The 17,038-nt window shown below is 39.3% G+C and overlaps 1 protein-coding gene across 2 annotated transcripts in view; it reads left to right on the top strand.

Moving 5' to 3' along the window:
- The window catches only part of SH3BGR (SH3 domain binding glutamate rich protein), a 79,582-nt gene extending 62,751 nt beyond the window's left edge, over nt 1–16,831 (top strand). The window contains exons 5-7 of one of the 2 annotated variants that reach the window (XM_006158160.3): nt 8,669–8,698; nt 13,655–13,784; nt 16,510–16,827. In XM_006158160.3, the coding sequence (XP_006158222.1) occupies nt 8,669–8,698; nt 13,655–13,750 (126 nt within the window). In that variant the 3' untranslated portion in view covers nt 13,751–13,784; nt 16,510–16,827. Of the gene's footprint in view, nt 1–8,668; nt 8,699–13,654; nt 13,785–16,509 lie in introns of both variants that reach the window. The other variant, XM_027775582.1, reaches the window with a different exon arrangement.
- Nucleotides 16,832–17,038: the final 207 nt, after the last annotated feature.

Consider the following 17,038-nt stretch of genomic DNA (forward strand, 5'->3'; position numbering starts at 1 on the left):
AACCTGGGTGAAGTGTCTGGGAGGTCTCTCCTATCTAGAGTTTTATGGTAATCCTGAAGCCACTGGTGGGACTGGGCTGGGAGAGGGTGCTTGTCTGTGTGATAGCCTTTCTGCTCCCTGATAGGGTTGTTAAGTGCTGGTCCCTCAGGTGAATCAGGCTCTCTGCTCTGGCTGGATATGGACATGCTTCTCACAATGGCAGGTCCTCTGGCTACAGAGTGCCTTGGTGGCACTGTGTGCTGTGAGTGCCCCAGCAGCCCTGGTTCTGCTTCTGTATGCCAGGGGCCTGGGTAGCATGACTCCTGGAAAACCCACTTCTCCTTCTTCTCTCCTTAGTCCAGCTGTTTCAGTTTCAGGAACTCCAAGCCCTAAACCTCAAGGTCTATTTGTTCAGGGACCACTTGGCTTCATTGCCTTGATTTGCCCATGGTTTTGTAAACCAAGGCTGATACTATGATTTCTTCTTTGAGCCAGAACAAATAAGTGAGAGATAATAACTCCTACTCCCCTTGCTCAGGTTTGTGCCGTAGAGATAACAAAACACGAATTCCTGTCTTGGTATTCAGCCATACTTCCTATAAGAAGTAGTAAAACACTTTAAAATATTTTATTCTGAGATAATTGTAGACTCACAGGAAGTTGGAGAAATAATGAGTCCTGCATGACCTTTACTTAACTTCTCTTAAGGGTGGCATTCATTTAGCGGCAGTGCAATATCCAAAGCAAGTATGTAGCATGGTTGCTTTTTTATTCAGTTTTTTTCTTTTTATCTTTTAATAGGTTTTTGCCATAGAGGATGTGAGCTCACCAAAGAGAGAGCTAGAGAGAGGGAAAGTGAGAAATCACCCCTGGAGGGATGGGCATGCCGCAATCCCGTCTCTATTATCCTCTTGAGCTTTTGGGTACACATGCACATATGCTTAGCATGATTTTCAAGCTGTGGGTCTGGGACTCAAACCACAGTGAATCATGAGGAAGTCCAGGGCCTTAACATCATGCTACTTGCTGGCCCCTAAACCTTATTCAGTTTTTATTTATTTAATTTTATTTTTTGCAAAATTGAGAATTCTTTTGGCAATTGAGAATACCATCAGGACAGGGCTATCTAAAGACACATTCGATAGTGTGTTAACTATATGAAAAAAGACACTGTACGTTTAAAAAAAATCAAATGCAGCCTTACATTTCCAATTGTTTTCTTTAAATGGAGTGAGCTGTGTACAGGGAGGTTAAATGCTTTACAGACAAGGAAAAAAAAAACTGTGCTAGAACCAACTTATTCATCATCATCATCTTCATCTTCATTCTCTTCATCTTTTTCTTCTTCCTCATCTTCCTCCTCCTCCTTCTTTTTCTTGCTCTTTTCAGCCTTGACAACTCCCTTTTTTTGCTGCAGCAGGCTTTCTGTTAGCTTGGTATGCAGAAATATCCTTTTCATATTTTTCCTTCAGCTTAGCAGCCTTCTTTTCAAAAGCCTGTTTGTCATCTGCAGCAGTGTTATTCTGCATCTCTCCCAGTTTCTTTGCAAAATCTCCAATGGATAGGCCAGGATGTTCTTCTTTTATTTTTTGGTGATGTTCAGAACAGAACAAGAAAAAGGCTGAAGGAGGCCTCTTGGGTGCATTGGGATCCTTGAACTTCTTTTTTGTTTTCTATTTAGGAGGGATATAGGTTTTCATTTCTCTTTCATAACGGGCCTTGTCCACTTTTGCCATATCTTCAACTTTCCTTTCTCTTTAGCAGACATGGTATTCCTCTTCTCTGAGTATTTCTTAGAAAACTCTGAGAAGTTGATTGAAGCATTTGGGTGCTTCTTCTTGTGCTCCTCTCGGCAAGTTTGCACAAAGAATGCATATGATGACATTTTGCCTCTCGGCTTCTTAGGATCTCCTTTGCCCATGTTTAGTTATCTTTCCTCTGTGAGGCACAGAGTCGCCCAGTGCCCTGGCACACACTTGGCCTGGTGCTGTCTCTGTGGAGGTTAATGTACTGCAATATTTAAAGAAAATTTTTAGAGTGAGATTTTTGCTATAGGGTGTACATGCTCACCAAAGAGACAGAGAGAGAAAGTGAAACATCATCCCCTGGGGAATGGCCATGTCACAATCCCTTCTCCATTCTCTCAGATCTTGGGCACATATGCACACGTGCCTGGTATGAATTTTTTGATGTTATTATTGGTAGATTTTTTATTTATGAACTTGTCATACCCACTGCAGGAATAAATAGAAAAAAGAAAAGAAAATACCTGGTATAAATTTTTTAAGCTGCCAGGTCTGGGACTTGAACCACAGTCAACTACATGAGAGTCCAGTGATGTAACCATTATGCTATCTGCTGGTCATACCTTATTTATTTTTTTAGAAGAATTATTTATTTAATTTTACTTATTTATTATTATTCTTCAATTTGAAGAGAGAGAGAGAGAGAGAGAGAGAGAGAGAGAGAGAGAGAAAGCGTGCGTGCAACTGAGCGAGCTGCCAGGTCTCTGGGACTTGAGCTGTGGTACACCATATGGGAATCTAGTGCCCTAACCACCACATCACCTCCCCCCCCATTTAGTTTTTAAAAGCTGCATTCATTTATGTGTTACAAATAATTTTAAAGTATGCAGTGGTTAAAAAACAGAAACAAACAAAAACTTAGGCCAATAGCTGGCAATGTTAAGCTGAGTGCTAACCAGGCAAGCTATTAAGTCTAGAATATATTCATCTGATCTCTACTAGCCTACAGTCATGCTTAGTCCACGCACACTGATTAACAGACTATTCCATTTGATGGTGAAGATTATTTATCTATGTATTTTACATTGGTTAAAAGAAAACCAGAAACAGAAACAGAAATTATTATCTCCTTTACTGAGGTGAACTTCCTCTGACACCTCCCTAGCCGCTAGGGTTCTTAAACACAAGATGCCAAGATGTATATTCTCCACCTGTTGCAGGCTGAGTGGTCAGGAAGGTGAACACTGAAAAGACCTTTACTTGGTGACTAGGAATATCTTACCTGTTAACTTAAGGAAAAAGGGACCCTCATGGGATCTGACCTGAAAACATAGGGGAGGGGGAGGGTCTAAGGAGGACTGAACAGGCTTGTGAATAGTCCCCTTAAAAGTAAAGTGGAAAACAGAAGGTCAACTTAGCTTTGGTACATTCTCTAAGAAAGGGATTGCAGATTGAAGCATTTACAAAAATAATGAATTTCTTCTATGAACAAGAAAGACAGAGACAGAAAGACAGCTCTAGGTCTTCATGCTGTGGTCTACTCTCAGCCATATCCAGTCCCAGATCATGGGTATGTATGTGCCCACATGTTCAGGGAGGTCTTGAGACAAGAATCCAGAACCTTCCTAATATGGGTAAGCCTTACAGAGCATTGTTATTATTGAAATGTTGTCCAGCTCACTGAGAGGTTTATAAAATGCTGGAAAGACTGCAACTTGTTCATATTTGTGTTTAGTTTTTATCAAGGTAAAATAATTTTACTAGAAAGATAAAATTATTTTAAGTTATATTCTTTGCCAACCCAATGGTTCTACCTGAAAATCTTTAAGCCCCTGGTGTGATTGACTATATGATTATAAATCACCCCTTTTGGCTTCCTCCAACGATCTTGAGGAAAGTGTCTTTTCAAAGAGGCAGATGCTAGGGAAGTTCTTGAGAAGCAAGTGGGTATGAGGCAGGGTGTCTGAAGTGCCTGAGGATCGAGAAAACTCTGCTCCTGCTCTCTCATCTCCAGCTGCTCTGAGGCCAGCTGCCTTCTCAGGTCACCCTGGGCTGGCCTCAGCTTCCTCCCTCACTAGCCACCTGTCCTCCCTGACTGCTGCCTGACACTCACCACCCCCGACACCTGTCCTTCATTCTGGCCATGTGCCATGTTAGCAGCCTGCTTCCTTGGCCAATTTCTTAGCAAAAATAGCTGCTGTGGAAGGTTCTACACCTTCTCCTTTCTGAGGGTTCCCCCTCCTGGCTTTCTCAAAACAAATGGAATTATTTTAAGTTGTATGCTTCCTCAAGTTAATAATTCTTCTTCTTTTTTTTTTTTGTCTTAAGATATTGTGAGAGCTTGGCTTAATTGACCAGGTAATCATAATTATCTTTAAAGAAATGCTTTTGTCATTATTATTTGCCCACCATAGAAGCATTGTACGTAGATGATTTTTAAGGATCAGCCTAATTCTGATATTTTATAATTCTGTGAGCTAAGATTGGAAATTTAAGTTATTTTTAAAATCAGTATATCCCATCTCACCTTAAGAGGAATGTAAGGCAAAAGTAACATTACATACTTGCATCCATTCAACATTTTATCAACAGACTGAGTGTTGCCACATGTCTGGCAGAATTCCTGGACTAGGGATGGAGCAGTGAGCATGATTGCAGTTCCCATGGAGTTTATGATCTGGCAGAACTAACGATGATAAGATCCAAGGTTCTTCAAAGCTCACTTGACCTCTTGGGGCTAAATATTTTTTATAAATTCTCTGAGAAATTACTTTCCCAATTTAGCGTATCTTTTAAGACATGAATGTCAACTTAAACATTGACAAAGAGTACCAGGTCCTTCATAATTGCTGCTAGCTGGCCTGTAAGAATTGAAATGTATATTCCTTTTTTTTTTTTTTTTTTTTTTTTTGATTTTTTTTTTTATGGGGCTTGTGCGCCCATCTTTTTGCTATAGGGCATGTGCGCTCACCAGAAAAACACAGAGAGACAGAAAGACAGAAAGTGAGAAATCACCCCCCAGGGGGGATGGCCACACTGCAATCCCTTCTCCTCCATTCTCCTCTTGGAATCTTGGGGACACACGCATACGCGCCCAGCATGAGTTTAAGCCACCGGGTCCAGAACTTGAACTACAGTTGACTACATGGGAGTCCAGTGACATAGCCATTATGCTAACTGCTGGTCCTGAAATATATATTCCTATAAGACCTTCTACTGCCCTCCTGGATAGCTGTAAATAAAGATAACCCCAATTTGATAGTGTGTATCTTATTAATACATTTATTTCAGCTAGATACATTTAAAAAATAATTATTTTTAGAAAGGTATAAAACACTATATGATAATTCTGTGTTGCATATGATAAATTTTGATCTGATTTTTTATGGATAAGAAAAAAAGGAATGTTCTTTGCAATTTAAAATGTTGCTAACAGACTTCAGGCATTCATATATCCAGACAGTTTAACATACATATATATATATATATATATATGTGTGTGTGTGTGTGTGTATAATTTATTTATTTTTTGGAGAGGTTTTTGCTATAGGGCACGTGCGCTTGCCAGAAAGACAGAGAGAGAGTGTGCATGCGTGCCCAAGATCCCAAGAGGAGAATGGAGGAGAAGGGATTGCGGTGTGACCATCCCCCCTGGGGGGTGATTTCTCGCTTTCTATCTCTCTGTCTCTCTCTGTCTGTCTGGCGAGCGCACGTGCTCTATAGCGAAAATCTCTCCAAAAAAAGAAAAGAAAAAAAAAAAATCACCCCCCAGGGGGGATGGCCACACTGCAATCCCTTCTCCTCTATTCTCCTCTTGGGATCTTGGGCATGCACACACACGTGCCCAGCGTGAATTTAAGCCACCGGGTCCGGAACTTGAACCATGGTTGACTATATGGGAGTCCAGCGACATAGCCAATACGATAACTGCTGGTCCCTTTAACATATATTTATTGAGCTTACACCTTGGTGCCAGGCACCACTAGGTTTTGCGATCCAAAAAATGAGTAAGACATAGGTCATATCACCAAGGAGCACCCAGATTAGTCTGGAAGACTGATAATTGAATGATAATTATAGGATCAGATAAGAGGGTCCCCTAACTCAACCTTATGCATTAGAGAAGTCTTCCTTGGAAATATTTTGAGCAGTGTCCTGGAAGGTGTGGCTGATATGAGAAAACTGCTTATGATTCAGTATGGTGAAGTAAAGTGGTGAGAGGTTTAGGCTTTAGGAGTAAGTGGGGGATCAGATATGAATAGCTTTCCAGCAGTTCTAAGGTATATAAATTTAAGTAGAGAAGATGGACGTTTCTAAACATGAGGTTAGCATGACAGAGTTTATTGTCCTTTGGAATGACATTTGTGGCTACAGTGTGGAGAACAGAAAAATGGTGATTGCTTAGGGGCTCCTCTCAGCAGCCTGGATGAGAGAAGATGGTGGTCAAGGCAGAGGATGGACAAGACATGAGCAGGATCAGGCAACTTTAGAAGAGGTTTAATCAGTGCATCACTGTGAAAGCAATGCCTGAATTTTGGAAAATGGTTATAGATACTGGAGACAGTGTGGGAAGAGGGTGGGAGAAGGGGGAGAGTGTGAGGAAAAGAAACTAAGGAGAAAAATGAGAGGAAAGACATTTATGGGATACAGAAATGGATTATTATCTGTTGGTCATAACGTGTTTTGTGTCCTCAACTGGACTGATGTGAAGTGTATTCATGTTGGGTAAATTCACTTTATAAGCTATGTGATATATAGTGATCGAATGTATAAAATAAATTGGGAAAAAAAAAAAAGAAACCATGTCTGAATATTGCAACCAGTGCTGGACTCTTTTCCTGCAGGTAACTTGGGCACTAAAACCTGGTCTGTGTCACTAGTGATGTTTAACATAAAGATGAATTTGGCGATTCCCAGGGCTGAAAAACCCTCTTGGCCTGACACAGACTTCACCAGCTTAATCATGCTTTCATGTCTGTGCCAGTTGCAGAAATCTGATGGTATTGTTCTGAAACTGGCCAAAAATGTGAGACCTGATTAGGGAACATCAAAGTGTGTTGGACCCTCTATAATCTGCCATCGGTGATTTTGCCTTTTCTCTTACTAATCTTGAGAGACAGCTTGGAAAAATAGGAAATGCACTGGATTCAAAATCAGAAAGCTCAAATGAACATCAGTTGTGTAGATTACTTGTCCTGTGGTCTTCAGCAAATCACTGAAATTTGTGGCCTTGGTGTGTCCCCATCTGTCCCAAGAAGCAACAGGGAGAGAGGATGTAAGAGAGGATATATGTGACAGCAAGGTTGTTTTCAAGGTCCCTAGTCATGATTCCAGGAGCTCAGCACTCAGATTCAGGAGCTAAGAGTTTCCAGGAACTCTCTATGGAGTCACATCTCTTCCTTTAGATAATGTACCTGGTCCCAGAGAAGGTAGTCATGAGGCCATTGGGAGAAGCGATGGAGAAGCTCTTGTTTCCTTCTTAGAGTTGAAAGAACATGTATTTAAGGAGATATAGCCTGGTTCTGATTCTTTGACCGGAGGGAAATAGACATTCCAGGGGTTGGCAGCTTGTATAACAGAGGCTAAGGCTGAGCCTGTGTGACCCTCTCATTTTTGTCCTGAAGGTTTCTTTCTTTAACCAGAAGTCAGTGTTTGAATACTACATGGTTCAGAAATCTGGCATCATTTCATTCCCAGAAAGGAAAAGTTTTTGATTTACTTTTATTAATTGGTTCAAAGTTGAAGTAGAGACATACTTATAAGGGCATAAAGGCAGAAGAGACATATTTTGATCAAATTTTTAATTGCTTGCATATGTGTCTGAGTAGTACTAGATAGCTCTATAGTTCTTTAGTATGCTTTAGTTTTACATTTTTAAAAGTTTATTTATTTCATAACATAAAGAGACAGAGACAATAAGAGAGACAGGCAACCCCAATAGAGTCATCATGTTTTTACCACCCCTGAGTCTCAGTTGGCCTGGTTCATGGGAGTATCTAGCTTCAGGGAGGTCCTGGGATATGAACTAGGACCTTTCCTATGTGGGAACACCTTACCCAGATCTTTGACATACTCTGGGTATATTATTAAACAGTATTACTAATTAATTACATTTCTTAGGAGTTTGAATGTTGGAAAAATACCTTCAGTTTTATAATGTTCCAAAAGCTTGAAATGTAATGCATGAAGTAAGTAGGGTTCACCAAGTGTATTGCAAATGGAGTCAGGATGGTTTAGTCTGGCTGCCTTACCTCTTACCATGTTTGAAGGCCACAGGGTAAACAACTTATGTGATTAGCTGTACTGCACTTGCACATTTGTTATATGAATTCACTGTTTTACACCATTGCATGTAACACACATGTGCATGTGTGACAGTTTGGTTTTGGCAATGAACCACTATTTTCTGAAGTCCCTTTAAGATAAAGGAGCACCTGGTCAGCTACTGCTGCATTGTTTAGCTAGTTAGTCCTGGCCTTGTTTCAGCTGGTTCAGTGGCGATGGTCTTGGCTTGGCTTAGCCTTGGGTCAGTTCAGCTCAGTTCCTCACACTGTGAGCTCCAAGAGGGAGGAAAATGCTTTGTGGATGTTCTTCTTGCATGTTACAAGTTCCAAGAGGGAGGAAGTGCTTGTGAGTGCTGCATTGGGCTCTGAGAGCCTAATAAGTGCTCTGTCAGCTCCCACTAAACTCGGCCAATAAGCAACACTATATCAGTGTCTCATTTCTTTTTCCAACTCCTTATGTCTCTGACATACTTTTCAGAGGAGAAAAGAACCTCGCAAAACATCAAGTTATCATATCTTTACTATTTACATCTTTTATAGAGGAATTAATGTGTTGTTTATTTGATGAGTTTGTATTTTATTATAGTTTGCTTAATTTTTAAATTTAACTTAAAACTTATTTGAATTTATGTTTTTTTCTTTTCAATTTATGAACCTAAGGAAGAAGAGGGAGAGAAAGCAACGGAAGAGGTATGACACCATCTCTAATAGTTGTGTGCAGTCAGATTAATAAGAACATATTGTAGGTGAGAGGACTGCAGCTGAATGACATTCCCCTTGTCTGTCAGGAAACAAGGGAGTTAATGCAGTCTACACACCCAGAAACTCCCTCCAACTACCTGGAAAGGGGTTGGCGATAAATTTGTCCAAGAGAGGTGAATGAAGAAACAGAGCTTATGTGTGGACCCTTTTCTGAACCTCATTTGGAGAAGGTGTCCTCAGTGGTTTCCCAAAGAAGTCAGGCCAGTCTGTGCCAGGACATTAGGTGGAGATTCCCTCTTCATTCATCCTTTTCCACCCCACTGAACAGTATGCCATTGATGCCCATGGTGTTTATTGGTGGTGTTTTTGTTTTGTAAATTTTTATTGCCAGAAGGCATGTGTACTTTCCAGAGAGTAATAGAAAGTCAGAGAGAGAGAAAGAAAGAGAAGGAGAGGGAGAAAGCACATTGCAACGGGAGAATTTTGGGCATCTTGAATTATCTTAGGCATCACTGAATTCAAATGTGTAACCCATCATCAAGTGTCTGGAGGATAAATGACATTAGTAAACCACCTGGTTCAAGGATTTCCAGTGGAGATCATGGTTGATTTGGGAGGAATTTTTTTTTTTAAATAATTATTTTGTTTTAACTTTATTTATTATTATTATCATTATTATTTTCCAGTTTGATCAGAGAGAGACAGAGAGACAGAGAGAGGAAGTGAGAAAGCAAGCCACCAGGTCTGAGATTTGAACCGTGGTCGGCCATGTGGGAGTCCAGCGCCTTTAACCACCATGCCACTTGCTGGCCCCAATTATTTATTGTATTTTATTTATTTATTTATTTATTTTTAAAAATTTGACCATAGAGAGACAGAGGGTGAAAGTGAGAGAGAGAAAGTGAGAAAGCAAACCAACAGATTCAGGACTTGAACCCTGGTCATGTGGGAGTGAATGTCCAGCGCCTTAACCACCACACCACCTGCTGGTCCTGATTTGGGAGGAATTTTTAACCTGCCTCCTCAACTCAAAGTTCTATTAAGTCTACATAGAAAGAAAGATTTCTTATGTTTCATTGATTCTTATGATGTTTATTTAAATTACATCATTATAGTAAGAGGAAAAAAACCATTAATATAAGTATAGAAGCAAATATAATTCACCCTGGAAAGTGAGGACCTAGGTGGGTGGTGATGCCAAGCCTACTATTTCTTTCTTTTTTTTTTCTTATTTTTTTTTAAGAGAGATTTTTGCTGTACCGCATATGTGCTCGCCAGAGAGACAGAGATACCGAAAGTGAGAAATCATGCCCCAGGGAGGATGGTCATGCCACAATCCCTTCTCCTCCATTCTCCTCTCAGGATTTTGGGCATGCATGCACACACGCCTGGAGTGAGTTTTAAGCCACCACTCTGGGACTCAGACAGTGGTCGACTACGTGGGAGTCCAGTGGTGTAACCATTGCATCATCTGCTGGTCCCTGAACCTACCACATTCTGCTTATGTGTCAGAGAAAGAATATAGATTACAACAGAGGTTCTCATATCACGTGTCCCAGGCCTATAGCAGCGGTCACTACTTGGGTCATTTAGAAATCCAAATTGCCAGCTCTCCTCATATCTGCTGGGTCAGAACTCTGAGGTGGAAGATTTCTATGTCTGAATAGGCTCTTTCAGTGGTTCTGATGTTTGAACAAGTCTGAGAAGCATTGGATTAGAATGTGGGTCCCTGGGAACCTGATGTGTTGCCAACTTGAGATCAATTACAGGAACTCCCTCAGTTTTGATGCCAGTAATAAAAAGTTCATCTAAGTTCAAAGACAATATATCTTATTTTATATTAGAAGATTGTTCTTGATTAAAAGAACCCTCCAAATAAGAACATCTTTATTTTTTCTTGGTGGTTGAAATGAGTAATGGGGAGGAAGAGAAGAACGCCTCCAAGAGAGAAAAGGCACTTTTCAGTTTTGATTAAGAATCTTTTTCTTTCTCAATCTGTTCTGCTTTGTTGCTACATTCTAATTCTACTGGTTTTATTTTGAAACTTCTGAGAATAACTTTTTTTTTTTTTAAGAGAAATTTTGTTTTGCTTTCAAATGGGCCTGGGGGAGGCCTTCATGGAAGTAGCGTTATGATAATTTGTGTGCAAGGCCAACCTGCTATTTTTGTACTGCTGATCAGTGTGGGAGAACTGCAACTTGTTCAAAGGAAACAGTGTGGAGATCCTTCCTCGATGCTTGCTGTCTGCCTACCACATATGAACTAGGATTTAGGGATTTTAAGATTTAAACTCAACACAGACATCACCATGCCAATGATTAGATGAATCAGTTCAGAGAATATTAGTGAACTCTAAGGGCAAGTCAAAAGTGACATTCTGACTCCCTACTCTTGCAACTTTCCCCTGTGTTAGCTGAACCTCACTTTTTTTCATTATAATAGAGAGTTTTAAGAATATTGTTTTTAAACATTTTTTGCATTAATCACTTTAAAATGCTAGTTAGAGAACTAAATGAAAACTGAGATCACAAGGGTAAAGACAGTAATTTAACAGAAATCATATATATTTTGTAGGTGTTTCTGTGCAGAGACTCCCAAAAGTCAAACGGAATTTCCTCCCGTGCCCCCCCCCCGCCCCCGGACCAGCAGATGGTGTAGTGGTTATGATGCTGGACTCCCATATGGATGACTGTGGTTTGAGTCCTAGATCCAGTGGCTTGAAAGTCATGCCAGGCGAATGTAATTGCAGGCCCAGATCCTGGGAGGAGAATGGAAGAGAAGGGATTATGGCATGGCCATTCCCCACCTCCCCTGCCCTGCCTGGGGGATGATTTCTCACTTTCAGTCTATCTCTCCGGTGAGCACATGTGCCCTATAGTAAATAAAACAAAAAAACAAAAAAAACTCTCTTTTAAAAAAAAAAAAGGAATCTCCCCCAAGGAAACTATATTGATTTTTTTTTTTTTAATTACCAGAGGGCCCTTGAGCTTGCCAGAAAGAAAGAGAAAGCAATCTCCAATGATGCATGGTCATGCTCCAATCTTTTCTCCTCCATTTCCCATCCTATCGGGATTTTGGATTTGGATGCACACGTGCCCAGCCTGTCTTTAGAGCTTCCGGGGCTGGGATGTGAACCACGGTCAGCCATGTGAGATCTGGTTCCTTTACCTGGGCTGAGCCTTGTGCTGATTTTTTAAAATTACAAAATGATTTATGATCTTTATAGAAAATTTGGAAAGTATTGGTGAAAATAAAAGTAGCTTATAACTCCATTACCCAGAAATAATCCCTAGGTACACACACACACACACACACACACACACACACACAAACACATGGTTGATGAATATTCTTTTGTAATCTTCTGTATCTTTTTTTGTGGAGGAGAGTAAATATAGATCAGCTTTATAATTTTTAATGTGCATATATCGAACTAATTCTTCTTAGATGTAGAGATTATTTCTAGCCTATTCTACATTATGATTTTTCATCATTTATAAATTAGGCATGGGGACGTAAAAAAGTTCACGGAAAGTAGAATTAAAGTCCAAGTTTATTTTCTTGCAAAAACTTTTGAAATTCCAGGCCAGCCCATGGCTTGGTGGTTACCTGAGCTGGACACCACATTGTTGAATATGTAGTTCAGGCTTCAGACCTGATAGTTAAAAATGTGCCTGGTGCATGTGTGTATGCCCAAAATCCTGAAAGGAGGAAGAAATGAGGGAGAAGAGATTACAGTGAATAATTCTCATGGGGGTGCTTTCTCACTTTCCCTCCTCTGGTGAGTGCATGTACCCTCTGGCAAATTAAAATAAAACTTTGAAATCCATGCAAAGTTTTTTTTGAAGGGTTTTTTTTTTTTTTTTTTCCCTATAGGGTGAGTGCACTCGCCAGAAAGACAGGGAGAGACAGAGAGACAGAAAGTGAGAAATCACCCCTGACGGAGGATGGCCATGCTGCAATCCCTTCTCCTCCATTCTCCTCTCAGGATCTTGGGTGCGGAGGCACACCTGCCTGGCGTGAGTTTAAGCCGCCGGGTCTGGGACTCGAACCGCGTTCGACTACATGGGAGTCCAGCGATATAGCCATTACACTAACTGCTGATTCCATGCAAAGTTTTTTCCCAGTACACATTTCCATGAATTTTACGAAGACTGCCATCTCCTTGCAATAATTATTTCCTTTGTTTCTCTCTCACTAAAAAAGCTCCTGGTTTTGAAAATTCTATTTATATTCATAATAAGACAAAAACATACTATTAATTTGGACTAATTCTGGATTATATGTATAGGTTACCAATGACATTGGCTTGAAAAAATTAGTTTGTTATAACAAAATATAAGCAACTGACATTTAAAAGTTCATCTTTTCTGACAAAATTCTGATTACTAAAATTTGTTTTGTATGAGACATCAGAAAACTCGTGATGCCTTTTTGCATAGAAAAACATAGAAAAATACTTCATGACTTTTTCAATGACCCAAAATTTTATTTTTCTAGTATATACCTTCTGCATTTTTACAGGTAATATGATAAGAATAGTTAATATGAAGGCAGACTATATGCTTGAGAGAAATCATGAAACTCATTAGAATTAATGTAACATTTTGTGGCATCATTCCAGTTAAGGACACTATGTTCAGAAGAATGATGTCATGTGTGCTTTCATGTGTGACATATGTGTGTGGTGTATGATGTGTGTGTGATGTTTGTGGTGTGTATGTATATGGTGTGGTATGTGGTATGTATAATTTGTGTTTGTGTGTATGAATGTGTTTGCATGTGGTATATTTGTGTGTGCATGTGTGATGTATGTGTGCACATGTGTGTTGGGCAGAGGGTATTGGAGGCTCTTAACTCTAGTCTAAGATTTCATATTCTTTTTCTCACTGTATCTTTGACACTGCTGCTTCTCAATAATCATACAATTTTTGTTAAAATGAGACGGAAGAAATAACAGAGGAGGGAGCAGAAGGGGAGGCAGAAGCAGAGGAAGCTGAAGAAGAAGAGGATCCAGGAGAAGAAGGGGAAGATTCTTAGGCCGTTCCGTGCTGAATTCCTTCCACTCTTCCAGGTAGCCACAGAATTCTGGGCTTGAAATGTGTTTATTACAAATGTGCTGTCTGTGTCTGCTTTCTCTAAGTAATCAGTGATAGTGCATTCCAGAGCAGAGCTCGGCATCATCCTGAGTCTGGTCTGTACCCCTGACAGGTCTGTACCCCTGACAGGTGGGTCATTCCCTTTCTTGAGCTACAGGGCTCAAGACCTTTAGCAGATCCATTTCTTGGGCACTAGGGCACAGAAGGCTACAATTGCTAGGACTTCGAGGAAAAGGGTGCCTGGGAGGCAAGGAAGAACTGTTTTGTACTTAATTTCTCCTCTTCTCTATAACCTTTATTTAAGAGACGACATAGAAAGTGTCCTCCTATCAGCGTTCTCTTAGTTAGACTCTTGTACAAACTGATGCCATAGGGAATGACAATTTCTGTTTATAATGATGGCAATAAATTACAAGCTTAAGATATCACAAAACTGGCTATTCGTTCATGAAAGAAACTGAATGCTGCCAGAGATTTAGTCATTAGTGCTTGATCTTACATTACAATTTATTAAATATTAACCAGAATCTCATGTAGAAGGACTATGGAGTATGATGAATCAGGTAGTTTTGACAAGTAAGGTTTTTGTGCCTTGGTTTTAAACTTCTATTGGTGATGAAAAATAATTACATGATTTTTAACAATTTGCTAAGTGCCATGTAAATGTACTAATAAGATGATAGTGTCTAATGATGATGGCTGTTGTGGATATGGGTGAATGCTTAAATATTGTGAGCCACACAGAATATATGAAAACACCTGAAGATCATAACATGCTAAAAAATACCTGGTTTTATCAGACGTTTGGCAAACACCTTCGTACATGTTAATATTAGGTTGTGGGAGAAGTCATGATATGTTTTTCTATTTTAATTATGCAAAAATGTGTCATGACTTTCCCAATGACCCAGTATTATCATCGATATCAGTGACCTTTTAACTGAAATAGACAAGGCAGTTTATTCTGTAGGGCAATGATGTTTACACTTTTGCTCCTATGTTATAAATATTTTTAAAAATTTAAATGAAAATGAAAAAAATTTCTTTCAAGTCCATATTATGCCTCCACTGAAAATTGTGAGACAGATTTTTGGGCTGTTGCTATCAGGTCCGCTGAGAAAGAAGGAGATAATGAGGGAGTAAGCACTCAAGCACATGATAGGTCTTCTATAAAGATCTGTGATTACACTTGGCCCCTATCTAGAGAAGCATGGACAGAAGATTCATTTAAAGAAGGAAGAAGAAATCCCTGGTGTTTTGCAAATTTTGGCTAACAAAAGCAAAGCTCTGTGTACCAAAGACAATTTGACTAATATGGTGCTTTCTTAGTATACTTAAAAGTAAAAAGCTAAAACACTAAACCTATTTTCAGGGCATCTTGGAGTTGGCTAGAGTAACCATTGCAGTTTATTATTGAACCATAGGACTTTTATCATTCATCTGCTTAAATCACAAAGTAAATCTAGCTTGCGACCTCATGTCTTCCCAGGTGATTTCTTTCATGCCCTGGGCACACATACTTCTACACTAGGGCCTACTGGTTGTCATTTTGGAAATGATTCCATTTCTAAGGAATGAGTTGGGACCTATTTTTGGAAAACAAACAAACAAACAAACAAACAAACTGGCAAGTTTACTTTAAGAAATTCTACCTGCAGACTGACAGGAAGTGAAAAGATGCTGGTATTTATCCTTACCCCAAAAGCAAAACACAACAAAACCTATAGTAAAAATCTTAAGGTACTGTTTAAATCTGCTACTATTCACTCTGCTTGTAAAGTTCTTTTAAAATTAAGCCATTTAAAATAAATAAATAAAATTAAGCCATTTTTAATGTAGTAATTATAAAAAACTAAATGTGAAATGCTACAGCTGAACGAATATTCTTAATGTAGGCAGATGGTTTTATAGGCCAATTAAAAAAAAGAAGTACAACTGTGGCTTGCACATTTTGCCTGCTTCTTCTATGGGCTCCAATCTGGAATCCAGTCTGTAGTAGTCTGCTGTGAGGTTAAAATGTCTGGTAGTGAAAGAGTAAACCAGGCAGCGCCGTAAATCCCACCCTTGAGCCCTGGACAGATTCAATAACCTTCTTTAAAATGTGACATGGCAGTGCAATCAGGCATTCTGCAAACCATTTTGCTTTCTAAGACAAACCCATCTCGTAGTTCATGGTAGTAAGTGTGTGCATTTTATTTGAAACATGCTTTTAGGGGACAACACGGCAATGAATGGAACTATGAAAGAATTCTCATTCCCATTTTTGGAATTGAAACCAGAATCTAAATTGATGCTTAAGTCTTATAAGAAATAAAACACTATGAGACTCGGAATTCTACCTCCCAAAAGGTTGCCACTTGTTACTGCCCTCTAGTTTAGCCATGGACAATATATTTTCCTCTCCAAAAGTCAGGTCTAAATTCAGCCTCCGTTTTTCATGAAAATACAGTAGGAAAATGATAATGAAAACTATTGACTTCCTTATGGTGTTTGATATGTGCTAGTTCAGAGGAACCGGGCTTGGTTTTCCATGGGAAAATTTTATTTTGTTTTCTTTGCACTGAGGAACAAAATGACAAGTAGTGGTTTATAGAGTAGAAGGCCATGCTTTTCTTTATCGTATGTTAAATAGTGAAGATTGTGGTAAACATTCTGTCTCTCTTTAACACTTTTCTCTCTAATATTTTCATTTTCTTTTAGAAAACCCAAGCAATGAAGCAACATTTCAAATATCTCCCCATGAAACAAACTCAAAGAAATACTTTGGCCTAAAGTTGTAAATCTAGTACAACTCTCTGAGTACAACCGGGGTTCACAGAGGACTTGACTATCTGATGCGTTAGATGTACATGGATATGTCAATGTAATCATATCAATACAAAAATTAAATATGAAGATAATCTATACATATCTTCCCATGACATTCTTGGCCTTGCTTAATTTTTATTTTTATTTTACTCTGCATGAATAGAGCTCTCTGTGCTAAAAGATGACTTCAAGGTGGAGAACTGCTCTGTGATACAAAAAAAAAAAAAAATTCTTTCATCTGTGCCTTATGATACTTGTCTCAGAATTAGCTTTGGAAACAAGTGCTTTCCAGAGAACAATCATATAAATAAAGATTAATAGCAAGTATCTTGTCTCATGGAACATTATTTCTTTATTTATAGTTTCATCTTGGATATGTCTGAACTCAATCTGTCTGCTGCCAAGTCTGTCCTCAGCAGCG

This window comes from Tupaia chinensis, unplaced genomic scaffold (genome assembly GCF_000334495.1).
Source record: "Tupaia chinensis unplaced genomic scaffold, TupChi_1.0 Scaffold000574_1, whole genome shotgun sequence".
Lineage (NCBI taxonomy): Eukaryota > Metazoa > Chordata > Mammalia > Scandentia > Tupaiidae > Tupaia > Tupaia belangeri.